The sequence below is a fragment of the Sceloporus occidentalis genome, unplaced genomic scaffold, assembly GCF_023333645.1.
Source record: "Sceloporus occidentalis isolate IW3139 unplaced genomic scaffold, rSceOcc1.0.p SCAF_39, whole genome shotgun sequence".
Classification (NCBI taxonomy): domain Eukaryota; kingdom Metazoa; phylum Chordata; class Lepidosauria; order Squamata; family Phrynosomatidae; genus Sceloporus; species Sceloporus occidentalis.
The window spans coordinates 1,021,298-1,048,966 of NW_028317019.1; the positions used below are offsets into that span (position 1 = coordinate 1,021,298).

Below are 27,669 nucleotides of genomic sequence, written 5' to 3' on the forward strand. Positions count from 1 at the left end.
GGGGGTTATTATGAGAAGAGAGGGCAGGGGGGACCCTTGGAGAGAGGCATGGCCATGGAGGGGAGGGGGATCCAAAGGTAATGTAATGTAATAAAGTTTATTCGGTCATTGACCAGCAAAATCCAAAGGTAAAAAGGGCTTGGAGGAGCCCCTTCCCTCCTGGATAGTGGGTCAGAGAAGAGACCCTCCCTTCTGATGCCTCATTTGGAGAAGAGTATTGTGCCAAATAGAAAGTATCACACAGGATAGGGTTCAATAGGATTGGAAACAACATTTTTCGGGGGGGGGGGGGGTCCTCTGGAGTCCTAGGGGGAGGGAAGGGCCAAAATCTAGGCCAAAGCCAAGCGGAGGGAGACGGAAGGACCTCAAAACTCTGGTAATCCCCTGGAAACCTGGGAACTAGGCTTAGAGGCCCACAGGATCTGGATTGGGCAACCTCCCTCACATACTTACCTTTTCCTTCACAACAACCCTGCAGAGGAGGACCAACAGAGAGAACCACAGCCACAGAAATATTGTCCCCCCATCCTGGTTCTGGGAGCATACTGAAATGGTCTTGGACCCCCTTGAAGGGATGTAATAATAATAATAATAATAATAATAATAATAATAATTTATATTCTGCCTTTTCTCAAATGGATCAAAGCATATTACAGTAATAAAATAACATACAATTTAAGAAATACTATTACAAACCCCAACTCCCAAAACTCCTCATAGTTATAAAAACATTAAAAAGCTATTAAACTGCAATAAAATTTAAAACATTCCAAACACAATACAATAAAAAAGGTTTTTCAGGCAAGAAATGGGTCATTTTCTGAAGGTGAGAGGGGAGGGCAGGAACGATAGATAACAATTTCCATCACACTAACGATGGCAAAGGTAAGGGTCATGGGGAGGGAGAGGCAAGTGAATAGATCTAATCTAGTCTGGAAAGAGATCCATCTTAATAGCCTTCTTAAAGACTTCCAAGGTGTTAATAGGACGGATCTCATCCGGCAGGTTGTTCCAGATTGAACCAACACCTTGTATCTTGCCCGGAAATTGATGGGCAGCCAATGGAGAGATTTAAGAACCGGTCTAACGTGGGCAGTTCTAGAAGTGGCCGTAACCAACCTGTCTGCCATATTCTGTACCAACTGAAGTTTCCAAACTTGGCACAAGGGTAGCCCCATGTAGAGTGCGTTACAGAAGTCTAGCCGAGAGGTGACCAGCGCATGTGCAACTGTTTCAAGGTCTCCCTGCTCCCCGCCCCATGTCTCCGGATGATCTCACCTAACAGCTTCATGTAAATGTTGAATAGCATTGGGGACAGAATCGCGCCTTCAGGGATGCTTAACTTGAGCTCCTTCTTGGAGAAACAGCTGTCCTGAAGTGACAGATGTAGGTCTAGAGCCACTGGAAAGCAGTGCCCCCAATTCCCAACTCTCCCAGGCGTTCCAGAAGGATACCGTGGTCAATGGTATTGAAGACCGCTGAGAGGTCCAAGAGCAGCAGCAGGTCCCACTTCCGCTTTTCAAAGAGCTTTTGATGCCCAGATGGAGATCATCGACTAAGGCGACCATGGCTGTCTCAATTCCACAACCTGCCTTAAATCCAGTTTGAAATGGATCTAGAAAATCTGTTTCTTCCAAGTAGGGATTGGAGAAACCCATGTTTTTTTTCTCGTTCATTGAGAACTTGAAGAGAATTTCTTTTAAAAATATTCTTTCCACAAAACCCCCTTTCAAAAGGTGATTTCTTCTCTCCCTTCCAGCAGCTAGCGAAATATTTTTCACAGATTTCTCGAATGACAATAAAAGACAACTCGAATAATTACGCTAATTACTTTGCATTTCAAACTCAATTGCCATGTCAAAAGGAAGTTTGGCGGATGTTTAAAGAACATTCCTATGCTTAAAAAAACCTGAAGGCACACACACAAAAGGGGGGAAAAAGCCCAGTCTCAATAAATAAACTGTGATTGAAGCCCCAACAAGAAATGGTAGAGTTGAGGGGAACTAGGAGTTGGAGTTGAAGCTGAGAGCAAGTGACTTGCCCAAGGTCAGCCAGTGAATTTCTATGGTGAACTGGGAGAATGAAGATCTACTGAACTTTTCCCCTTCCCCACTGCCATTCCCTTCTCCTTTTGTCTCCTTCATGAATGAATGCTGATGGTTCTGGCCTTTGGTTTTGTTTCATTTTAAGAAAGACTCTTTAAATAATAAAGTTACATTTTATTTATTTATTTATTTATTTATTTATTCATTCATTCATTCTATGATTGGTTTGCTTTTGGGCAAGGATGGTTCAGAATGTCCCTGAGGCTGAGACAATATGACTTACCCAGGGAAACCTCTGCATTTACCTGGCTGAGCTGTGATTAGCACTCTAATAATAATAATAATAATAATAATAATAATAATAATAATAATAATTTATGCCCAGCTCTTCAGCCAAAGGGCTATCAGAGCAGCTTACAAATTGTTAGACATTTCCCTGCCCTCAGGCTTCCAATCTAAAGAGACAAGAGACAAAAGGAGAAGGGAATGGCAGTGGGGAAGGGGAAAAGTTCAGTAGATCTTCATTCTCCCAGTTCACCATAGAAATTCACTGGCTGACCTTGGGCAAGTCACATGCTCTCAGCTTCAACTCCAACTCTGCACCTCTCCCATGGTGATGCTAAGGTCATGCAATAATAATAATAATAATAATAATAGGCAAGAAGAGTGCAGAATATCCATGAATGAGAGAGTGTGACTTACCCAATGTCACCCTGTGGATTTACATGGCTGAGCTGGGATCAGGACTCTAGCCTCCCAGTTCACCATAGAAATTCACTGGCTGACCTTGGGCAAGTCACATGCTCTCAGCTTCAACTCCAACACCTAGGTATTCCTTCATGGTAGAAGGGGGGGGGGGTTGGATGACCTCTTGGAATCCCTTCGAATGCAAGGTTTTATCCATCATGGCAGAATTCCTGCCATTGCACCCCACCCTGCCCCTTCTTCTCTTTTGTGATGGTCACACTCTCTCAGCCTCAGAGGCAGGGCATGACTAACTCTGCACTTCTCCCATGGTGATGCTAAGGTCATGCAATAATAATAATAATAATAATAATAATAATTGGCAAGGAGAGTGCACATTCTCTCAGCCTCAGAGGCAAGGCATGACAAACCTCTCTCCAGCTCTCTCAAGGTGATGCTAAGGCAAACCTACTTTTATTTTGCATTTTATATATTTTATATTTTGCATTTGGCAAAGGGAGTTCAAAAGATCCACGAATAAGAGTGTGTGATGCATCCAAAAAGAGCATGGCATAAAGGGCAGAATGTCTTATCTACCACCAACACACAAAATGCCTCCCCTTTTGTTCTCTTTTGTTTTTCAAAGTAAAGCTGTGAGTGAGCAAAGATGGGGTAAGAATCACCCTAAGAAAGGAAATAGCCTCTGGTAAAACCCAGGATGAATGGTAGCTTTTCTTACGCAAAATACCCAAATCCTGTAGGTCGAATTTGGCAGCTGAAAGTTTCTCCTCTTCTCTTCATTTGGAAATGATTAAGAATCAAAATTCTTACTCATGATCGAGAAGTGATCAGAATTTCTTCTCTATAAAATGCTTTTGAAATTTTCGAATTAGACATATTTCTACTAATTTTCGAATTTTGGAGAATATTCTTTACATCCCTACTTCCAAGACTGCTTTAAGTTGAATGGCAACTGCCCTCTTGATTACCTTGCCTAAGAATGGTAAGAGCCAAACTGGCCTGTAATTGTTTCTGTCCAGGGGGTCAAGGGGAGGCTTTTTTAGAAGTGGTTTAACCACCGCCTCTTTGAAGCAAGATGGAAAACAGCCTTCCCTGAAAGATGCATTAGTTATGTTTTTAGCAGCATCTTGATGGTATCTTCCCCTGGACGGCCAGCCAAGATGGGCAAGGATCGAGAGAGCAAGTCGTCTTTTTCATACTCCGAAGGAGCTTCTCCACATCCTCTGTACTAACTGACTCAAATTGATAGAGAAGAACAGTATAGGCGGAGGCTCTGGATACCTCTCCTGTCGCCTCTGTCATAAGGCCATCATCCAAATCGGCTCTTATCTGAGAGATTATTAAAAGCATCACAGCAGGATTTTGTAGGTTCCAGTAAAGAGTTCTAATAAAGAGGGGCATTGAGTCAAGTCCCTTTCCACCCTGAATAGCTCTGCTGGACATGACTTTGCAGACGCAATAGATGCAGAGCAGAAGGACTTCTTAGCTGCATTTTATCAGGTATTAGTCAATATTTCTGCCAGCGGCATTCTAGCCGTTGTCCTGCCCTCTTCATTATTTTGAGATCATAAGTATTCTTAAGTATAAAAAAAATAAAACAAAATTTAAAAAATAAATAAACGCCTAATGCTTTCAACAGTATCCTCTTATATCTACGCAGATAACTTTAACGCTTATCAGTTATCTCTGTAATCTTGTCCCTCGTCTATTTACTCGCTTGACCAGTAACTGCGTAGTATTTTCTCTAGTTCCTTTCACAAGTTTGTTTTTCCAAATAAGCCTGCACCGGATACCAATCCTCCCTGAATTTATCTAGTGAACCAGATCTGATCAGACAAGTAAGTTTATCATTCTCCATTAAATCGTAGAGTTCCTCTTCCCAATCTGAAATACCTGGTATCTCTACTCTTTCCATCTTCTCGCGTATACCAGTCTGGCAGCAGAGATCCAATAAAACAAAATCCTTCCAAATTCATTTTCCATTTCTTTACTAAGTATTCCAAGTAGGAATATCTTAGGATGTTTTAGGATCTTTATTTGAAGGATCTCTGACATAGTTGCCTGTATTTCCCCCAGAATTGTGTGGCCTTCCAGCATTTCCACCAGATGTGTCTCATGGACCCTCTTCCTTCCCCACATTTCCAGCGTCTGTCGCTTGTGTCCTTATACATATGGGCTGTTCTGATGGGGGTCAGGTACCACCTGAACGGCATCTTAAAATATTGTTCCTTCAGATCCATAGGGAACGTATGTTTGAGCCTTTTTGGCCAATTTCCCTCCCATTCCTCTAGTAAAATGTTTTCCCCGCAGTCCTTCGCCCATTTTGCCATACAGTCTTTAACAGTCTCTGATTTTGTGTCTAATTTAAGTAGTTCTTTATATAACTTGGAAATAATCTTATCTCCATTTCCCAGTAATATCTTTTCTGATTCTGTTTCTGATTCTAACCCAGATAGGCCTTCTGTCTTCTTCTCTAATCTTAACTTTTCAGAAGGTTGTCTATAAATATGCCGCTGGTACCTGAGACCTTGTGATACCCATCGTTCAGGGGATTTCATAATAAGGTCACCTCATTCCTCTTCTCTTAGTAATTCCTTATACGTTACCCATCTTCCTTTCGTAACCTCTTCTCTTTGATAAAACGCCTCATTGGTAAAGACCCATAATGGGATCTTCCTATTAATATGGTTTTTACATTTCTGCCAGACCCTAAACAATGTTCTTCTGACAAAATGGTTTAGAAATTCTTTGTTGGCTTTCACCTCGTTGTAAAACATATATGCATGCCAACCAAAGCAATCATCCATTCCTTCTAATTGTAAAGGTTTTCTGTTTTTAGAGTAATCCATTCCCTAAGCCATTGTAGATTTGTAACGATGGCAAACCCAAACCTCCTCTTTGCGTGTTATCATCTATTAGAGATTTAAATCTGATTCTAGGTCTTTTCCTGCCCAAATGGATTTCTGCAGGTCCTTCTGCCGTTCTAAAAATGGTTTGTCATTAAGAAGGATAGGTATAGTCTGAAATGAACATAGTAATTTAGGCAGTACATTTATTTTAACTGCCGCGATCCTACCCAAGAGGGACAGGTTGAGTTTAGCCCATCTATGGAGACCTTATTTGATATCAACCCGTATTTTCTTATAGTTGTTTTTAAAGAGGTCTCGGTTTTTAGAGGTGAACTCAACACCTAGATATTTGACCTTTTTTCTACTTTAAAGCCAGTCACCTCTTGTAGATTTTCCTGATCCTTCTTTTGTTAAATTCATTGGTAAAATGTTCGTCTTATCCCTGTTAATCCAGAAACCTGAATGCTGTCCATATTCCTTTAATTTATAAAGCAGGGGATTAACACTTTCTATTGGGTCAGATAAGTATATCACCACGTCGTCCGCGTATAGTTTAAGTTTGTGCTCTTCCTGTTTTATTTCCAGGCCTTTGGTCTTCTTATCTTCTTTAATGCTAGGACTCAGAGTCTCTAAAGTGGCTATAAATAACAAAGGTGAGAGAGGTATCTCTCATTACAGGTAACGCCTTCGTTTTCCCTCTATTAATAATAAGTCTCGCTACTTGTTTTCTATAGACTGCATCTATCCAGATGATAAAGTTATCTCCTAGAACCATTTTTCTTAAGGTTTCCAGCATGAAGTTCCAATTAACTTCATTGAATGCCTTTTCAGCCTCAAGAAAAATCATAGCTGCTTTTTTATCTGTTTTCTTCTCATAGAAGTCTATAATAACTATTAAATTCCTTGTGTTGTTTCTAAGGTGCCTTTTTGGGAGGAAGCCCATTTGGTCTCCGTTTGTGATATTTTGTAGGATTTTTAAAGATCTTTCTGCTAAGACCATTGCGAAGATTTTATAATCACATAGCAGACCCTTCGACAGCCTTACAAGCTGCATGGGACAGATTGGACCAGAGATATGGAAGTGCAGCTCAGATTGAGACCTCTCTTTTATGTAGATTAAAGGACTTCCCTCAGCTCACAATGAGAGACAGCAAGAAGTTGTGGGACCTTTTAGATCTTTTACAAGAGCTACATATTTTCTCTGATGCATCCACTAAAGCCATAGCTGCAGTGGCCTATTTGAGAATAACTGAAGACAGAGAAATCCACCTGGGTTTCCTATTAGGAAAATCAAAATTAGCACCAACCAAAGGACATACTATACCTCGACTAGAGCTTTGCGCAGCTGTCTTATCAGTCCAAATCTACGAACTAATTCAAAGGAAACTTGATTTAGAAATTCATCAAACTATTTTCCATACAGACAGCAAAGTAGTTTTAGGCTACATCCACAATGAGCATCGCCGGTTCCACATATATGTCAGCAACAGGGTAGAACGTATAAGAAAATATTCTAACCCTGAACAGTGGAGATATATACCCACAGACCTCAATCCTGCTGACCAGGGATCCAGAGCCATTCCAGCAGGCAAACTTAAAGATTCAACCTGGCTACACGGTCCTTCATTTTTGCTAGACCCAGACTATATAAGTTCCACAACAGAAACTTATGAGTTGCAAGATCCAGAAGCAGATAAAGAAGTTAGACCCTCTATAACAGTCTTGGCATCAAACATCCCTAAGGATAAGACACTGGGTTCGCATCGATTCTCTAGATTTTCATCATGGACCCGTCTGATCACAGGTCTAGCAAGACTTATTCATTTCCTACGTTTTTGTGATAAGGAAGCTACATCTGTTGAAGACAGAGAGAAGGCAGGGTTAATAGTTTTCCAGACTGTACAAGCCGAAAACTACCAGGAAGAAATAACTTACGCAAAACAAGGAAGACCAATGCCTAAAACCAGTTCTATACGATCTTTAAGTCTTACCTTTAAAGACAACAGTTTACTCAGAGTAGAGGGCTGACTGTCTAAAGCTGAAATAGAAAATCCTGAGAAGTATCCCATCATACTTCCTGCTAAGCATCATGTGTCAATTCTACTTGTTCAGCATTATCACGAAAGAAAACAACATCAAGGCAGACATTTCAGAGAAGGAGCAGTGCGAGAAGCCGGTTTCTGGATAGTCGGTTTAAAAAGGTTAGTCAACAAAGTTATACGGCATTGTGTGACTTGCAAAAAACAGAGAGGAAAGTGCAGTCATCAGAAAATGGCTGACTTGCCTCAGGATAGGTTAAATATGGGGCCGCCATTCACTAACATAGGCATAGATGTTTTTGGTCCATGGACAATTTCTACTCATAAAACCAGAGGTGGAGCAATTAACAGTAAGAGGTGGGCAGTAATATTTACATGCCTATCCATTAGAGCAGTTCATATTGAATTAATTGAATCTATGGACACGTCATCTTTCATTAATGCTCTACGAAGGTTTTTTGCTTTAAGAGGTCCAGCTAAAATCATCCGTTCAGACCGTGGAACTAATTTTCAAGGTGCTTGTAAAGAATTGAAATGGCCAGCAAAGACTGTTACTGATCCAGATTTACAAGAATTTCTGAAAAAAGAAAAGTGTGTATGGTTATTCAATCCTCCACATGCTTCTCATATGGGTGGAGCATGGGAGCGTATGATAGGCATTTCTAGAAGAATTTTAAACTCATTGCTGTCAAAGGTGAGCTACCTAACACATGAAGTATTGGTCAAACTTATGGCAGAAGTATAGAATCATAGAATCATAGAATTGTAGAGTTGGAAGAGACCACTAGGGCCATCCAGTCCAACCCCCTGCCATGCAGGAAATCCAAATCAAAGCATCCCTGACAGATGGCCATCCAGCCTCTGTTTAAAGACCTCCAAGGAAGGAGACTCTATCACCCTCCGAGGGAGTGCATTCCACTGTCGAACAGCCCTTACTGTCAGGAAGTTCCTCCTAATGTTCAGGTGGAATCTCTTTTCCTGTAGCTTGCATCCATTGTTCCGGGTCCTGTTCTCTGGAGCAGCAGAAAACAAGCTTGCTCCCTCTTCAATATGACATCCTTTCAAATATTTAAACAGGGCTATCATATCACCTCTTAACCTTCTTTTCTCCAGGCTAAACATCCCCAGCTCCCCAAGTCGTTCCTCATAGGGCATGGTTTCCAGACCCTTCACCATTTTCGTCGCCCTCCTTTGGACACGCTCCAGTTTCTCAATGTCCTTTCTGAATTGTGGTGCCCAGAACTGGACACAATATTCTAGGTGGGGCCTGACCAAAGCAGAATACAGTGGCACTATTACTTCTCTTGATCTAGACACTATACTTCTATTGATGCAGCCTAAAATAGCATTGGCCTTTTTAGCTGCCGCATCACACTGTTCACTCATGTTCAACTTGTGGTCTACTTGGACTCCTAGATCCCTTTCACACGTAGTTTCATTCAGCCAGGTGTCACCCATCCTATATCTGTGCATTTTATTTTTCCGCCCTAAGTGCAATACCTTACATTTCTCTGTGTTGAATTTCATTTTGTTAGCTTTGGCCCAGCTTTCTATTCAGGTCATTTTGAATCTTGATCCTGTCCTCAGGGGTATTAGCTATTCCCCCTAATTTGGTGTCATCTGCAAATTTGATAAGTATGCTCCCAATTCTGTCATCCAGGTCATTGATAAAGATGTTGAATAGCACTGGGCCCAGGACAGAGCCCTGTGGGACCCCACTGGTCACTTCTCTCCAGGATGAAAAGGAGCCATTGTTGAGCACCCTTTGGGTTTGGCCGGTCAACCAATTACAGATCCATTTAATAGTTACTTTGTCTAGCCCACATTTTACAAGCTTGTTTGCAAGAATGTCATGGGAAACCTTGTCAAAGGCCTTACTGAAATCAAGATATACTATATCCACAGCATTCCCTTCATCTACCAAGCTGGTAATTTTGTCAAAGAAAGAGATTAGGTTTGTCTGGCATGACTTGTTTCTCTGAAACCCATGTTGACTTTTTGTGATTATGGCATTGCCTTCTAGATGTTCACAGACTCTCTGTTTAATGATCTGCTCCAGAATCTTTCCTAGAACTGATGTCAGACTAACTGGACGATAATTGTTGGGATCCTCTTTTTTCCCCTTTTTGAAGATGGGGACAACGTTTGCCCTCCTCCAGTCTGCTGGGATCTCTCCTGTTCTCCAGGAGTTTTCAAATATGATTGCCAATGGCTCCGATATTACTTTTGCCAGTTCTTTTAATACCCTTGGATGGAGTTCATCTGGTCCCGGAGACTTAAATTCATTTAGATCTTCCATCATCAACAGCCGCCCACTTGTGCCAGTGTCTACAGACGCAGAAAATCCATTTGTACTGTCACCAGCCACACTGCTTACATTCAAAACTGCAGAATGGACAGATCCCGCAGGAGTATCAGATCTCCAAGGGGTTTATAAGAATCATTGGAAGCAGAGTCAAGTACTAGCCAATGCTTTCTGGAAAAGATGGCGTCAAGAATACCTATCACTCTTACAAAAGCGGACAAAATGGTTGGACACCCAGCCCAATTTAAAAACTGGAGACGTTGTACTGCTAAAAGAAAAAGAAGTTCCAAGGAATAGCTGGCCACTCGGAGTCATCGAGAGCAATCCCAAGCGACGATGGAAAAGTTCGCAAAGTTAAAGTTAGAATAGCCAAAGAAACAGGCAGAAAGACATTTGATAGACCAATATCAGACTTGGTCTTTCTTTGCAATGACAATGTTATTTAGAGACTTATACTTTAATATGTGTTTATTCGAATATAAAGTATACCAGTGTTAGTACTTAAAGTTAATATAAAGTTATATAGAAAACTCATTAAGAGTTTTGGTGGGGAGTGTCATGCCTCCAGAACATCTTTGATACTCTTGAGACATATATTTAGTTAAGATTATAATAGGTTTTCTATGTATTAGTTTAGGAGGGAAAATAAAGATCTACAGCTTTAAGAAAGACCAGGATTGTGTGAAATCCCAGGGTCTTATGCTGTCTCCCTCTAGCTAAGTTGCAGTGTGTAGTAAGATTTCAGCCAAGTCAGACCTGGAGAGAGTATTTTCCTTTGACAAAAAGATAAGTCCACAAAGGAAGAAAGATAGTCCTCAGAAGAAGAAAGATAGAATCCACCGAGAGAGCAAGGGATTTAGGAAGGACTATTGAGAAAGAAGAAATCAGTTTTGTGTTATTTGTGTTTGTAACCAGTAAAGCTTTTGAAACTTTAGAAATTTGTGGACAAGTCTTTTGTTCTGGCTGTGTTCCTAAGAGCCAGAGGCCTTACTACACCCAAAGTCCATAGTATTGCTCTTGGGACAAAACAATTACCCTTGCCCAAATTTTGATTGCTGTTGAGGCAAACAGTGAAACGTTATAAGTTACCTGAGAATCAATATCAGACAGGAGAAAAAAATATTTTCAGAAGTGGTATTAGACTTTAAATTGAACAGAATAGATCCCATAAATTTAGTTCTTGGATCAGTATATAGTGAGCAAAAAAGCAGATAATGAGGCAAGCCCTCGATTTGTGGAGCTCCACAAATACATAAACGGGAATCCGTAGGTGTGTGTGAATATCTACCATCAATCATGGCTGAAGGCATTGTTTGGAAACAAAGAGCTGTAAAAGCCTGCCTAAGCTTTGGGAATGTAAGCTTCCTTAGGTAAACAGCCCTCTGATGGTCCAATTTATATAATCTAAACCATTTGGAAAATGTCGAATTGTTAATAGCCAGTCTATCCAGATACACATCATGGTTAAAAATGTATTCACGAAGCTTCTCTCTTGAATTCCAGGTAGAAGGATTTTCAGATAGAGCAGGATATGATTCAAGCAACCTATTGTATCTTAAACTCCAGACTTTGCATCTTGGTAAATGTTGGAAACACAACTTAGGAAAAACCTTAACCTATTACAGATCTCCAGTAGTTAAATAAAGCAAAATGAATATGAGCTCTGATGGAAGGGATGCCGACCTCAGACCGAACCAAAGCTGCAGGTGTGCCAGGTGAAAGTAGAAGCAATTTCTTGGAAAATGTATTCTGGATGGCCTCCAGTTTCACCAATTGGGAATCATCCCATCCCCACACAGAGCACCATATAGGATCTGAGCTATAACGTTACTCTGAAATATGTTTAGAGCTGGTGCGACCAGATGACCCCCTGCCTGGTTGTAGGATCTAAGGATTGCTCCAATAGATCTCACAGCCATTGCTCTACTAGCTTCTATGTGGGACCATTTTAATAGGTCCTCTGCCCCCAACGGAGGGAATAGTGACCTTCAGCCCAACCTTGACCAGGAAACGATCCATGGTCCATGGCAATGCGGAGATATGGACTACCTCCACCCACGGATGTGCCTGTTCCGTACAGAAGACCACATCGAGAGTATGACCTGCACAATGCGTGGGATCAGAGATTGTGATGATCTCCTGGGGTCCAAGCAGCCAAACCACAGCCCTGTTATGGCTCTTAGCCCAGCAGACCCTTAAATTCCTTAAATCACGCTGCCACCACCCAGTGAATTATAAAAGGACTTCCCTTAACCTACACTGGGACCGGTTAAGGAACCTTATTTCTACTTCTTTACTGATCTTCCCAAGCATCAACCGAGCAAAAACACGTGTAAAAGGAGAGTCGAGTAGTAGATACTCCAAGGAGATATGTATTATAAATAACAAATATAACTAAATTATAAGTCATGCAAGATATTTCATACAAGGGATTAAAACAAATAAATAAACCTAAACATCCAATTCTGAGACTAACTTCCAAGATCCGCTCTTTAACTCTCTCTCTCTCGATCTCCAACCGACACAATTCCCCCAACTGTCTCTTGGTCTCTCAGGTCTTATATCTCCTGCTGACGGAAGCTTCCAGAAGAACCTTTATCTTGCTCTCTGATTGGTCAACTGAGCCTTCCGTAGCAGTGATGTCACTCTGCATTTGCATAAACCTCCCTTTACTGCCTGAAGAAGATCTCAATTGACTGGAGCCCTGTTATTACAACAACAACAAGAAAAACCCTCTTTTCATCAGAAGAGATTCACAACTATACCTTGTTTCCCGGCTGGGAAAATAGGAGGATTCCAGAGGTTTCCATTTCCACTAAGATTAGGAGCACCCAAATTTCCATGGAAGAGGTTTCCTAAGGCATGTGCCAGGACAGAGCGGGGAATGGGGGGGTTCCTCATGGGCGAATTACCATTTGTCAGCTGAACTTGGGGGTCAGGGTCCCTAAGAAGAGGAGGTGCTCAGGCCCCCAGAATCTCCTCTGAGCCTCCAGGAAGCAAGACTCAGGGAAGGGACAGTCTGTCAGGGGCTGAGAGCCGCTTGGACCAAAAGCTGTCCAGGATTGTTTTCAGGGGCTGGCATTTTCCTCTCAGAGGACCATCAGGATCTCAAAGACTACTCCCCATTTTGGATTTTGTCTTTTGACTGTGCTGCCCTCAGTGGAGACTTGCTTACTCCTAAGGTGCCATGGAGGTGAGCATGGAACGAACGTATAGGGAAGATGGCTTTGGTAATCTTTTCCACCATTGAACTTACCTTGTGTTGTCTTCAAGCCTGTTAGAAGAAAATAGGAAAGTAATTGGGAGGAGAAAGCAAAATCCCACATTAGCTCTCATAAGCTCCCCCTGAAGCTTTTCCCAGCATGCTCTAGTCCTCAGTCTCCCTCCCAGGCTCCTCCATTTCCTAGAGAGACGGAAACCTTCAAGGGAGAGTCCTTGGGGGTCCAGCCAAGCTCTCCTCTGCTTCCCAAGGACTCCTTCTCCATCCACTTCTGGTCTTTGGAAGGGAGACCTAGACTGCTCTTGGGAAAGTTAATGTTGGAGGGACAGGGACTCCCAAAACCTCTCAGTCTGGCTCTAACATTAAGTATGTCAAACATCTACAATGAATTGGGCCAGGTCTTACGCCAGGAGTGGGGATCCTGTGACCCTCGCTCCGTATCCCCATAATGAAAAAGACTGAATCTCCATGACTGGTGCTATGTTTCATACTCTTGGGATGGGCAGCAAGAAAAACAGAATGCTTCAAAGAATTCAAAGGTTTATTGGATGGAGATAGAAGTGCAAAATGCCTTAAAATCATATGTTCTGAATCATAGGCGTTATAGATGGGCCTTTAATACGCCCCCATCACGTGCTAGGGGTTGGCCGAGGACCTAGCGTCCATACCGACCTCACCCCTAGCACGTGACGGGGGCGTAAAGATGGCGGCGCCCTATATACACGGGCGCTGCCATCTTTACGTGCTGGACGTGTGGCGTCCGCACGTTTCACCCCGGAAATGATGCCGCAAATGCGCCCCTTGCGCTTTGCGGTGCCTCTTCCAGGGCCTGAGAAGGAGCGCAATTTCCGCACTCCTTCTCGGCAGCGTCCGGGAGCCGCACCGTTTAAAGGCTGCAGCTCCCGGACGGTGAAGCGGCGGCGGCAGCAGACCGCTGCAATCCGGCGGTCTGTAACACGCCAAAGACAGCATCAAAGAAGCTCTAATAGTTTTACAGGACAGAACCTGGATAGACACTTCCTCCAAACAAAAAGTATTTCGCACTTCCACTTTCTCTCCTTTCTGGAAATGCTGATGCCTCAAGGGTTGGATCCTAAGCAAAACAAGAGATAAGGTTTGAACGGCTGTGCGATTCAGAGTTCAAGGTTTGTATATGGTTTTTGATACAATTTACTATTTTCAAGGTGTAATTTTAAAAAATATATAGTTATGATTTTAATCCCTTTGCATTGTTTTGAATTTGTACTGCATTAAGTTTATTGTTAGCCACCCTGACTCCCTATATTGGGAGAAAGGATGGATGTATATAAATAAAATAAATAAACTGGAGATCACTTGAGGATCCATGGGTTTCTTGGTGTAAATAACCCTCCACCAATAGAGTCAGAGACTGAATGAGTCTGTCCAGAATTGCTAGGGGTCATTTTTGGCACCTGGGTTGTATCTCCATTGCCCATACCTAGCACTTTGATACCATGAAACTTCTAGGACTCTGTCCAACAGAATCCTGGGATTTCATCTTTCAGGTACTTAGAATTATATAGCAACTTTCATGAATGATTGCACTGGGGCTCTTCTACCAAGCAGCCAATTCTAAGCAGCCCATTCCCAGTTTTCTGTAGGATGGATCCACAGCTGTTAACATGGCACCAAACTGCTACAGTTGGGTAATATGTATAGGACTTTGGTTGCATCCTTTCTGGTGTCCCGCCATCTCTCTTGTAGGATTGTGAATTGAGGATTGTGCCAGGTCCTGAGGTTTGTGGGCCTCTAGCGATCTCATTCAGCCCAATGCATAAATTACAAACCACAGTCGCTCACAATTTGTCATTCAAATCTACTCAAGATACTTTCCTGTGTAGAAATGAAGAGAGAAATTTTTAAAGGTCTGTTCTCAGATCAAGAGGAAATGAGAGAAATATTCTTTCTCACTTGCTTGGAGAGACAGGATAAAAAACGTGAAGTCGAAGGCTTTCATGGCCGGATTTCATAGCTTTTTGTGGGTTTTTCGGGCTATATGGTCACGTTCTAGAAGAGTTTTTTCTGATGTTTCGCCAGCATCTGTGTCTGGCATCTTCAGAGATTCCAGCCACAGATACTGACAAAATGTCAGGAAGAAACTCTTCTAGAACGTGGCCACATAGCCCCAAAAATCCACAAAAAACTAAGGATAAAAAGCATTTAATTTAGCCTCCTTCTTTCTAGCCAGATGGTGAATGCAGAGTATAGTAGTGAGCCCTTGTACCACCACAACTGAGAGAAAGCAAGAAACTAAACCAATCCATAGACCCCTGACATTTTTCTAGTTGAAGAAACCAATGAACTAAGCCTTGCAAATTATATTAAGCTACTGCTCTCACATCACCTCTTACCTTTCCTCTTTCCTGGAATTGGGCTCCCTCCAAAATGGAGAAGAGGCAGCCTCATCTCCTGTCTGAAGATCATGCATGAAAACTGGAAGCTCAATGCCAGGCCCTGCTGTATCGTATCTTTACTGCCACGTGTAAAAAGGGCAAGGAAAAACACCTGTTACAGGAGAAGAAAGCAAATAAAGCCTGATCCTTTCTGGTCCAGGTTTAGGTCCTGGACAAAAGAAGGGAAACCAGGATTTGACTTGGGAGTTAGCGAATGTTGTGTGGCCTGCCCTGCCTGCCCTGGGGCCTCCCTGGGGACCAAATCCATTACCCTTCTCTTTTCCCTCAGTCAGCATTCTCACAAAGGAACCAAATTTAGGGGTCTCCCATCAGCATCTTGAGGCACCCACCTTTCCTTTCCTGCGAAGGAAACCCAGAAGGAGCCCTTCTTCCTAAGCAGCCAACAACCAAACCCACCAGCCTTCTAGAACCCTATTCAGGCTCCAAGCCAACCGCTAACAATGGTCCAAGTTCAGGGCTGCTTTATTTGTCTGGCTGAATGCTAGGGAATTCTGGGAAGTGTAGTTTTGTGAGATATTTAGTCTTCTCTGTCAGACAGCTCAGATGCCATGATAAACTAAAATTCCCATGATTCCCAAGCACTGAACTAGGGCAGTTAATGTGGTTTATTTCTGCAAACTGGATTATTTCTGCAATGTGTTTATGACCTCTGTTACTATTTGAGCATCCACAAGGCTCTGTGGGTTTGAAGGGAAGATTCATCATCATCATCATCATCATCATTACCATCATCATAATTTCTGCAGTGTTTTTGAACCAGATCTGAGAGAGCCCTGCAGCCTGGATCTGCCCAAATCCCAAATATTGCCCTCTCAGCAAAGCCTGGAGATATTAACCTTTAAGGACCAGAACTCCTCAAAGTCTGACTTTCCCAATCTCTCCTGAGAGACCCTCCTGGACCTAGAGCAGCCTCAAAGAAAGGGGTCCCATTGAATGGGGGCCCATGTCTTTCTGAGTCTGTGGGTCCAGAGGAAGAGGACTGTTTTCCAGGACCCCCTTCCTAACCTCACAAGGCAGCTCTTAGCATTTGCCCAACACTGCTCTTGAACATGCAAAGTTCAGGCAAGCAAGATCTGCTTTGCTGTTTGCAAAAAAAGATGGAAAAACCCTGGGAATAGGGTCATTAGACACGAGTTCAAGGCACGCAGCACACCCCCAGCCCCCAAGGCACACTCTCTCAGCCTCAAAGGATGGCAATGGCAAACCCACTTTGACAAAACTTACAAAGAGACTCCTGTGACAGTGTTGCCTTAGGATCCCCAGAAAGGAATTGAAGGCACACAACACTCCCCCAAAGTCTGGGAGGAAAAGGAGGAGGAAGGTTTAGAGGAAGGTCCTGAGGAGGAGGAGGAGGAGGAAGGGGAGGAGGAGGAGGAGGAAGGCTTGGAGGAAGGGCCTGAGGAGGAGGAGGAGGAGGAGGAGGAAGGGCCTGAGGAGGAGGAGGAGGAGGAGGAGGAGGAGGAGGAGGAGGAGGAAGGCTTGGAGGAAGGGCCTGAGGAGGAGGAGGAGGAGGAAGGCTTGGAGGAAGGGCCTGAGGAGGAGGAGGAGGAGGAGGAGGAAGGCTTGGAGGAAGGGCCTGAGGAGGAGGTGGAGGAAGAGGAAGGCCTTACAGGAAGGGCCTGAGGTAAAGGAGGAAGGCTTAGAAGAAGGACCTGAGGAGGAGGAGGAGCAGAGAGGCCTCTGGAGGATTCTGCAGAGGAAGAAGAAGGGGCTCCTGAGCATACGCAGAGGCCTCTGGGGGAGAAGCCACAGGGAGAACTCTCCTGGTTGTAACTTATTATTACAATTATTAGTAGTAGAATTAGTATTATTCAATTTTATTTATTTATAAAGACATGTAAATACGTATTTATAAAGAGTATCTCAGTGAGTCTCTATATTATAGCATCAGGAAAAATTTTAGCTGTTGTTAAGGTTTGAAAATGCTGTTTGGGATCCCTTCCGACTTTGGGGCCCTTTCATCCTCCATTTTGGGTTCCCTGAAGGCCTCAAACTGCCAACTGCCAAGTGCTGAGACAGAGGCGGCCATTTTGTGTTCTGGCGGCCATTTTGTGCTGCTTGTGATTGTGGGGAATAATGTTCCGGAACTTTCTCTGAGGCTTCATTTGAACAGAGGCCTCTCTTTCTCTCCTGAGGCTCCAGAGAGAGAAGGAGGCCAGGCTCCTTGGGCCAAAAGGAAGGAAGTGTGTCTCTTTGTGTGTCTTTTCTGAGAGTGTTTTCTTATTACACAGCTCAGCTCCTTCTGGGGAACATGGGTTTTAAAAGGGATCAGAAATGGGGAGGAGAGTTTTAATTTAAGCCTTATTCTTATTCTTCTTCACAAACATTGGGCTTTGGCTTCTAAGAGGAGGCTAGTCCCCCCAAAAAGGCCAAAAGTGGCTCCTTTGGGAGGTTTTAAAAGTCTCCCCAGTTTTCTTATTAAGAGATTTTCAGGGAAGAAGGAAGGAGACAGACCAGAATAACTCATATTACCAAGAATGAAACAAACAAAGATACAAACAAACAAGAACAAGAAAAATAAGGATTAGACAGAAAAGCAAACTGCTTTTATTTAAAAAAGCAAAACCATTTTTAACAGGATAAAAGTATGAATTGGGTTCTTCTATCCTTTATAACCGACTGAGGCTGTATCTGCACTGCAGAAATAATCTGGTTGGAAACCACTTTTTTCTTTTGTAATTTATTTATAAACAATCTTTTACAAACAAAAATTAAAAAAACGTACCAAGACATTTCCATAACAAATACAGCTACAACAACAAAAAAGTACAAATACCTATAACATAGACATACAACATGCAATAAATAACATCCTGATATACAAAACTGTCACAAATGTACTATTAAGTTACTTCCCAGTTAAGCTAAGATGACCCTTTTATTTAATTTACTTAAATTCCTACAAGGTATCGATACGTGTTAAACCTCTAATGTTCATGTAGACTTTCCATATGATATCTGGGATTGTACATTAATAATTAGTATTACAAAATAAATCAAAGCATGACCAGTCCTCTTTAGTTTTCTCAACTGATTTATCCCTCATGATTGCGGTTAAAATGTCCAATCCCTTTGCTTCTCTTAGTTTAATTATCCATTCCTCTATTTTAGGAATTTGGATGTTTTTACAATACTGTGATGTACAAAATTAGTCTGGGAAATCTTTTAGCTACTTCCTTTTTCAGTTTACATGTCAGATTGAGCAAAAAGATGAAAGGGTTTAAAGGTATTTCTTCCTGTAAATGCCATCAAAGAAAATGCCATCAAAGAAAACCATTATCCTGAAACATGGAAACAAGCTAATATAACTTTGCTGTTAAAACAAGATAGAGATGCAACTGAGGTAAAGAGCTATAGGCTAATTTCCTTATTAGATATGGATTATAAATTATTTTCTATGATTTTGGCCCATAGACTCAAAAAAGTTCTTAAACACTGGATTCATAAGGACAAGTCAGAGATAACATTCAAAACATCTGAAATATAATTGAATATTTTCAAAGGGACAACGAAAAAAAACACTTATCTTTTTAGAAAAGGCCTTCAATAACATAGGATGGGATATGTTATTTGTGACACTTGAAAAATGGAAATAGGAGCTTCTTATTATAGATGGATAAAGGCAATGTATAAAGATCAAAGAGCCAAACTAATTGTTAACTGTAAAAAACAGAGGAATTTAAGGTTTCTAAAGGTACAAGGCAAGCTTTCCCACTTTCACCCCTTTTGTTCATTCTGATCCTTGAAGCACTGAATAATAGGATAAGATTAAAAAATAAGATCAATGGGATAAAAATTAAAAACAACTGAGTTTAAAATGAGAGTCTTCTCAGACGACATTTGTATTCCTGGAGAACCCAGAAAAGAGCACAAGACAATTGATGGATGTAATAGTGGAATTGGAATATGTTTCAGGACTAAAAGGAAACAGAGACAAAACAACATTAATAACAAAAAATATGGGGAAAAGGAAGAACAAATCCTGGAATAAATCAGTGGATTTAAAGTGGGAAAGAAAGTTAAATATCTAGCAATAAATTTAACAAATAAAAACTCATATCCATTTCAGAATAACTATGAGACACATGGAAGGAAATCAGAAAAGACCTAGAAAAATGAGGGAAATTACACTTATCGCTATTAGGAACAATATCACTGATCCAAATGTGTTTCCTTCCTGAAATACTGTTTCTGTTCCAAGCGATACCCATCATCCAGAATGAAAAACCCTTGAATCTATGGCAAAAGGAAATCTCAAAATTTATTTGGAATAAAAAAAGAGCCAGGATAAAAACGAAAATAATTTGTGATGACAAAAGTAGAGGAGGGCTGGGTTTACCAAACTGAAAACTTTATTATGCTGCTTGTTGTTTAGTTTGGATTAGAGAATGGGTTTTGTTAGAGAATGAACAATTGTTATGTCTGGAGGGTAAACATTTAAGATTTGGGTGGCATGGATACCTAATTTACGGTAAAGAGAAAGGTCATAAAGAAAGCACAAATCATTTCGTAAGAAAAGCTCTATTGAAGATCTGGGGAAAAACAAGTGTAGAATATGTCCAAAAATACCTTTATGGTGTTTGCCGCATGAGGCTCTTTTCGGGAGGAACAGTATCCAGAAAACTAACTGGTTAAGATACAAGGATGTACTGAAAGAATCGCAAGGAAAACTAGAGATCAAAAGACAAGAAGAACCTAAAGAATCTGGCCTAGATTGTCACTGGTATCTTTATCGTCAAATGAGGGAGAGGTTTAAAATAGATGTGAAATTAGAAGGAATACAAAATGAAACAAGGGAATTGTGGAAGCCATGCTCCACGGTCATTCCATGCCTGATGAGAGTGTTGGGTGCGAGGCATTGGAGAAGCATCCAGCTGTGTTTCTCTAGCCAGAAGCCAAAGGAAGGCATTCTCCTCTGAGGGCCACTGGGGAGGTCAGGAGGTTTCAGCAGATGATGCGCTCATTTCACATCTGGCTACAGGGACATAGCCAGGGTCCTCTCCAATTCCCCATCCCCTGACCCCCCTCCACTCTCACAAGGCATGGAGTGTCAGGACCATGGTGAACAGGTCTGAGGAAATGACATGCATGTGGCCACTAGATGGAGCTGTTGTGGAAGTCATTGACAGCTCTAGTGGCAGTTAGATGTGTCAGCATTTAAACAGTGCATCACTGGAATGTTGATGCAACTGTCAACTGTCATTCTCAACTGTCACTGAGGAACAGTCAGACAGTGTGTGCCTCAGAGTGGGTTGTTACTGGTGTGGATGGTGGAGGGTGTCAATGTATATAGTGTTGTACACAGTGGAACTTCTTATAGGAATAAAAGCCTCATCTGAGAGAAGATTACAGTGTCTCTTTGCTCAGTGAGAAAGCGACAGGTGTTTCTTCAGCTCACAAGCTACTGACAACAGTCAAGGTGGAGTATCTGGTGCCATACGTTAACATGTTGCCTCACGTGCTGCGCAACATAGCAACGTCAAAAGCGTTTTAGCATGGAGTATCTGTTGTGTAGGGGAGCTGCAGTGAATCCATGCTAGGTCCATGGGGCTTTGTTTGGTGCAGAGGGAGGAAAGAGATATCCACCTCTGCATTGGCTCAAAGGATGCATATGTCACCTGCGTATCTCACTAGTAGCATGCTGTTCTCTGTGTCTTTCAGTGATGTAGGATTTCTTGACAAACCAAGCCTAACTCTAGTCTCTTTTCTCAGGAACTTCATCTCGTTCTCCTTCTACACAGCTTTGGGGCATATTTTTCTGGAAGAGACCCAAGTGCAGGGCCACCAGGATCCCCCCTTCCCACCTAATGGCCAACACGGAGGCCAAGCAGAGGGAGTTGGGCTCCAAGAGAAAAAGGCTGTCGAAATACAACTCTTTGGTGAGTTGCCATCCTGACTATTAGTTTCATTTGTGTCACTGCTGGGGCAGCTCATGAAAGCAAGTGGAGAACATATTGTCCCAGTTTGGCAGTAAAACTCCTGGTTAATCCTCTGTCACCCCACTTTTTCAGGGGCTTTCAAAAATGTCCCTGTTTCTCTCTCCTCCTCCCACTTTCCCCCTTCTCCTCAACTCATTTCAGTTGCTGCAAAATGACTTCCAAGGAGTTTGCACCCCATCAACTAAAAGGGGTGAGAGGAGAGGAGAGAAGTAGCAAGTGTCTCCCCTTGCTATGACGCTGAGCCAAAAGCAAATTGCTGTGCCCTTCCTAGCTTGTGTGATCTTCCTCATAAACAACTTTGGCCATCCTCATCACTTTCTGGTGTTGCTTGTCCACATGTGCATTGCTTTTCCTGTCTGTGAAATGTTGGGGATATGGGAGACCATCTCTGAATCTAAATTGGGGGTGGGCCCAGTGGCCCTCAAGTCCAGAGTCCTCCCCAGAACTGTTTTTTAAAAATGACATTTGCCTCTGAAATTTGGCAAGAAGTGGCTAAATGCACCATAATTATTTTGTGGCTAAATAGACTATATGTGTTGGGATAGTCAGTATCCGAATCCATCCTCAGTATCCCAGCCATGCCCTAAATAATATTTATTTATTATATTGTATATTATATTGAAAATATTCGAGTCAAACTGGATCTCAAAGGCAATAGCTTTTTTGCATACGTCTGGTATGATGGGAACAAACATGACAAAGTCTTTAATGAACATCTATTGAGGAAAACTGGCTAATTGTGAACAAATGTTTTACATTGGACTTCCACTTTGGGTTTCCCCACAGGATGCTTTTTTAGGCCAATGGGGAAAAGATCAGAAATGGATAAGGTACAGAGACATATTAACTCATGATAATGAAGATTATATTAAGATTAAAGGAAGAAACCATAACTAAAATAGGCCATATGAATTGGTTGAATTATATTCAACTTAAAGAAGGAATCATAGAATCGCAGAGTTGGAAGAGACCACAAGGGCCATCAAGTCCAACCTCCTGCCATGCAGGAATTCACAATCAAAGCATGCCGAACGGTATGCAAAGGAATCTTGTAGCACCTTGAAACCAACTAAATGGAAGAGATTGGCAACATGAACCTTCATGGCCTTGTGCCCAATTCATCATGTGCATGATAGACCTTGTCACAATAGGTCTACCAAGCCAGATTTACAAAGGATAAGAGTTTATTTGGTTTTGAGAAAGAATATAATGAATATTAATCAAAGAAGATGAAAAAATATATTATGTAAAATATATAACATCTTACTGAAAAGATCCCTTGAAAAGTGGAAATTAAAGATTCTATGACAAAATGGGCACAAGAATTGGGATAAATTTAGACTTGGAAAAATGGGAAGAAGCTAGAATAAAAACAAATTAATTACTGTAGCACAAAAAATAAAAGAAAATTATTTGAAAGTTGTAAATAGATGGTATCAAACTCAATTATAAATTAAAGGATAACTGGTGTTGGAGATGCCAAAAAGAAATGGGTACATATTTGCATATGTGGTGGCAATGCACATATATAAAGTCATTTTGGGTGAAGATTCATTTGGAAATAAAGTTAATATTAAAAAATGATTTTGAGTTCAGACCAGAAATATATCTGTTAAACAAGACTTCATTAATAGACCCAGAGGAAGAAAGGAAATATTGGGAAATATTATTATACTTAATATCGGCTGCCAGAAGGATAATAGCAAAGAACTGGAAATTACCTATAATAATCCCACAAATAGAGACTTAGCAAAACGAAAAACAGGAATTGAAAGATCTAGACCAGGGGTAGGCAACCTTTTTGAGCTGGAGGACAGGTTGCTGTCCCTCAGACAACTGGGGGGCCGGAGCCAAAAAATAAATAATTAAATAATTTTTAAAAAATTAAATAAATAAATAAACCGGGACAAATGTAGGACAAATTTTTCAAATGGAGGACACTTTTTTAAAAAAAATATTGAGGTCATGCAAAAAAATTGCTGATTTTTAAAAAAAATGTTAATATAAATGCATGCTTCTGAGGCTTCTATAGACAATTGCCCCCCCTTGCCCGCCTCCTCCTGATAGGCCAAAGGCCCCACACCCTCACGCGAGAGGCCAAAGGCTCCAGCGGCAATCGGAGGCAGGACCGGGCTGGGGCTGGTCCCAAGGCCTTGCTGGGCCGCATCCGGCCCGTGGGCCGCAGGTTGCCTACCCCTGATCTAGACAGATTAACAGCATTAATAAACAAGAAAAATATGGTTAAAAGGGAAAGGATAGGGAAGCTATAAGACTTTATTTAGTGGCTGCTCACTAAGGAGAGCTACAAGAAACAAAACCTTTTTATTCATACCTAGAGATAAGGGAATAAGATTTTGTATTAAAAGATAAAATTATACAGTTTCTTGTGGAGAGTTATCAGGTAAAAGCCTAATATATAACAGATTTATAGCTTGTTGATATATGTTTTTATTTATCTTGTTGTAAAAATGCAAGCTTTGTAATATATATATATATATGTATATATATATATAAAATCATAAAATGGAAAAAAAGGCAGTAGCTTTTTTCTTGCTAACAGAATTAAAAGTTTATTTCCAGGACTTAATTCTGAAGTGATGAAATAATATTTCGATGCACCATGTGCTTTCCTCCCCTTTTCCTTAGTCACTCTGAGGGCTATTTTCTATTTCAGGTGACTTTTGCAGATGTGGCAGTATATTTCACTGAGGAGGAATGGAATTTGTTGACAAAGAAACAGAAACTTTTGTACAGTTATGTAATGATGGACAATTATGAGAATGTGGCTTCTGTAGGTAAGGAACCTGAATCCATTGCTCTTTCTATAAAGACTGAGGGTCCTTTTATCCTATATTATTATGTTTCTATGGTTCCACTAGAATTATAGAGTCATAGAGTTGGAATAGACCACAAGGGCCATCCAGTTCAAACCCCTTCTGCCATGCAGGAATACACATTCAAATCACCCCCAAGAGATGGCCATCCAGCCTCTCTTTAAAGACCTCCAAAGAAGAGGACTCCATCAAACTCTAAGGGAGTATATTCCACTGTCAAAGAGCTCTTACTATCACAAAGTTCCTGCTAATGTTTAGGTGGAAGCTCTTTCCCTGTGGTTTGCATCCACTGTGGTGTCTTTTTCTCTGTAGCTGAAAAAAAACCAGGCTGCTCCTTGCACAACATGACACCCTTTCAACTATTTAAACATAGATATCATATCCACTCTTTATCTTCTTTTCTCCAGGCTAAACATAACCAGCTCTCTAAGCTGCTCCTAATAGAGCCTGATGTTTTCTAGACCCTTCACCACTTTGGTTGCCCTCCTTTGGACATGCTCCAATTTGTCAACATCCTTTTTGAATTTTGGGGCCTAGAACTGGACACAGGATTATTCCAAGTGAGGTCTGACCAAAGCAGAACAGAGTGGCACTATTACTTCCCTTGATCTAGAAACTATTCTTGTACAGTGGAACCTCGCCATACGCGGGGGATCCGTTCCGGATCCCGCCGCGTATGGCAATTTCCGCCTATGCTCGAGCCCCATTGTAAACAATGGGGCTCGTGCACGGCGGCGCGGAGGTGCGCGGGGCGCAACGGGCATGCGCACCCATTCAACTGAATGGGACGCGCCGCCCTGCCACCCTGCGCGCGCGCTGTGGCTTGAGCACATATGCTCAAGGCCGTGTATGGCACGCCCGCCTATGGCGAGGTTCCACTGTATTGATGCAGCCTAGAATCACATGGGCCTTTTTAGCTGCCGCATCACACTGTTGGCCCATGTTCAACTTGCGGTCTACTCGGAGTCCTAGATCCCTTTCAAGCCTAGTTTAATTGTGATAGCAACATCCTGTAGAATATCTGAATCTGTATTTCAGTGAGGCACTATTGCTCTCCAGTTTCTAAGGATTCTAAAAACTCCATCCTAAACTGCCAATTCTAGGATTTTGTGGGAAGGAAGCATGGAGATTAATGCTTTTCTCACCCAAATGGTATTCAGCACATCCCTGAGCAAGTTTCCTACCTTTTTTGACCCCTCTTCCATCCTTTTATTGCTCTGTAGAGTCTTCCTGGGGGAAAGACCTCCTTGGGCCTGCAATGGCTCAGAGAGGGCCCAGTAGTGGCAAAATTGCCTCCACTTCCCCAAATGGATTCTGTGGGATGTTGAAGGGCAAAATATTATTTCATTGCCCCTAGGCAATACAATGTGGGGTTGCCCCTGAGATCTCCTCCAAACCCCATCAGTAGTCTATGCCTGTCTTATATATGTTTTAAGGCTGTTTTAAGGCTGCTCCCTGGCACTTGACCCTCACCAAAATTGGAGTCCAGGTCCCAGCCCCCTTACTCTGCCTTTGCCAATGAGTTATTGGAATGTGACTCCAACTTACTTTAATATCAATTAGGGAGGAGTGAACATAGGGCTAAATCTTGGGCTAACACTTTCCTCTGTTAACTCTGATATTCAGTATTATCTGTCATTATCCTTCTTTACAGAAGAACTTGTCAGTCATGGGAGAGTCCACACACCAGAAAAGCCATACAAATGCCAGCATTGTGGGAACTGTTTTTCTTTTAAGTCGAACCTACTGACACACCAGAGAATCCACACAGGAGAGAAGCCATACAAATGCCAGCATTGTGGGAAAGGTTTTTCTCGGAAGGCACACCTAGTGATACATCAGAGAGTCCATACAGGAGAGAAGACATACAAATGCCAGCATTGTGGGAAATGTTTTTCTTTTAAGTCGAACCTACTGACACACCAGAGAATCCACACAGGAGAGAAGCCATACAAATGCCAGCATTGTGGGAAATGTTTTTCTTGGCAGTCACACCAAGTGATACACAAGAGAATCCACACAGGAGAGAAGCCATACAAATGCCAGCATTGTGGGAAAGGTTTTTCTCGGAAGGCACACCTAGTGATACATCAGAGAGTCCATACAGGAGAGAAGACATACAAATGCCAGCATTGTGGGAAATGTTTTTCTTTTATGTCGAACCTAGTGAGACACCAGAGAATCCACACAGGAGAGAAGCCATACAAATGCCAGCATTGTGGGAAAGGTTTTTCTCGGAAGGCACACCTAGTGATACATCAGAGAGTCCATACAGGAGAGAAGACATACAAATGCCAGCATTGTGGGAAATGTTTTTCTTTTATGTCGAACCTAGTGAGACACCAGAGAATCCACACAGGAGAGAAGCCATGCAAATGCCAGCATTGTGGGAAATGTTTTTCTGGGAAGTCAAACCTAGTGATACATCAGAGAGTCCACACAGGAGAGAAGCCATTCAAATGCCAGCATTGTGGGAAATGTTTTTCTTGGAGGTCAGGCCTATTCAGTCACCAGAGAAGCCACACAGGAGAGAAGCCACACAAACCCAAGCAGTGAACAAACATTATTTTTGTAAATAAGAAATACAAAAATATTTCTTCAATCCAGCGGTGCTAAAAGGCCCTTATGATTTATATCTACAAGTTTTCTGTCCATACGCCTGTGTATGTTTTAAAGTTATGTTTTGTTAACTTTAGTTTTTAATTGCTACTAGTAAAGATAATTGCTTTGGGTTATAAAATTGGCAGGGGATTGTGGGTCGTGGTTTAGGTTAGTTAGATGGGGTGCTGGGATTTGTTGCAGCTAACTAGAATACCAATGATAGCATTCAAAATTTGTGGGATGTTGGCCGACAAAAGTTGGGGACCGGTAGTAACACAAAGGGAGCAAGCTTCTTCGAATGTCTGGGGCAGGGAGAGATTGTGTGTGTGAGAAGGATGGCAAAGTGGGGCTGGTAAATAGTGGAGGATAGATGGTGGGAATTGTAGGTGGGGGCTAGGTTTGGTAGAAGGTTGAGTTTTAGGTTTAGGGTTTTCAATATATTCTTTGGCTTGGGGAGGGCACTTCTGGCTTAAAAAGTGAATTTCTGACTATGTGTTTTCAATAAAGTTCTTTGCTATTTCAACACACTGGACTTGTGAATTTGCACAAAACTGACCCTTTCTTCTGTCCTCGGTCGTCAGCTCCATTCCCAACCATAAGAACAGAGGAGGCAAACACACATACATCTATATATATCTATATACCTACAGTATACACAGAAAGACTATTTCCAAAGCAGAACCTTTCTTTCCTGCCT

At 41.9% G+C, this 27,669-nt stretch overlaps 2 protein-coding genes across 4 annotated transcripts in view; both read left to right on the forward strand.

The window, feature by feature from the left end:
* Positions 1 to 5,274, forward strand: part of LOC149290382 (putative zinc finger protein 75C) — a 99,439-nt gene extending 94,165 nt beyond the window's left edge. The window contains exon 5 of the mRNA XM_089489317.1: positions 5,242 to 5,274. Coding sequence (XP_089345443.1) covers positions 5,242 to 5,274 — 33 coding nt within the window. The remainder of the gene's footprint in view (positions 1 to 5,241) is intronic.
* Positions 1 to 27,281, forward strand: part of LOC149290379 (uncharacterized) — a 222,561-nt gene extending 195,280 nt beyond the window's left edge. The window contains exons 1-4 of one of the 3 annotated variants that reach the window (XM_089489212.1): positions 20,833 to 21,017; positions 21,311 to 21,477; positions 24,212 to 24,332; positions 26,026 to 27,281. In XM_089489212.1, coding sequence (XP_089345338.1) covers positions 21,406 to 21,477; positions 24,212 to 24,332; positions 26,026 to 26,927 — 1,095 coding nt within the window. In that variant the 5' untranslated portion in view covers positions 20,833 to 21,017; positions 21,311 to 21,405 and the 3' untranslated portion in view covers positions 26,928 to 27,281. The other 2 variants (XM_089489211.1, XM_089489210.1) reach the window with 2 other exon arrangements.
* Positions 27,282 to 27,669: the final 388 nt, after the last annotated feature.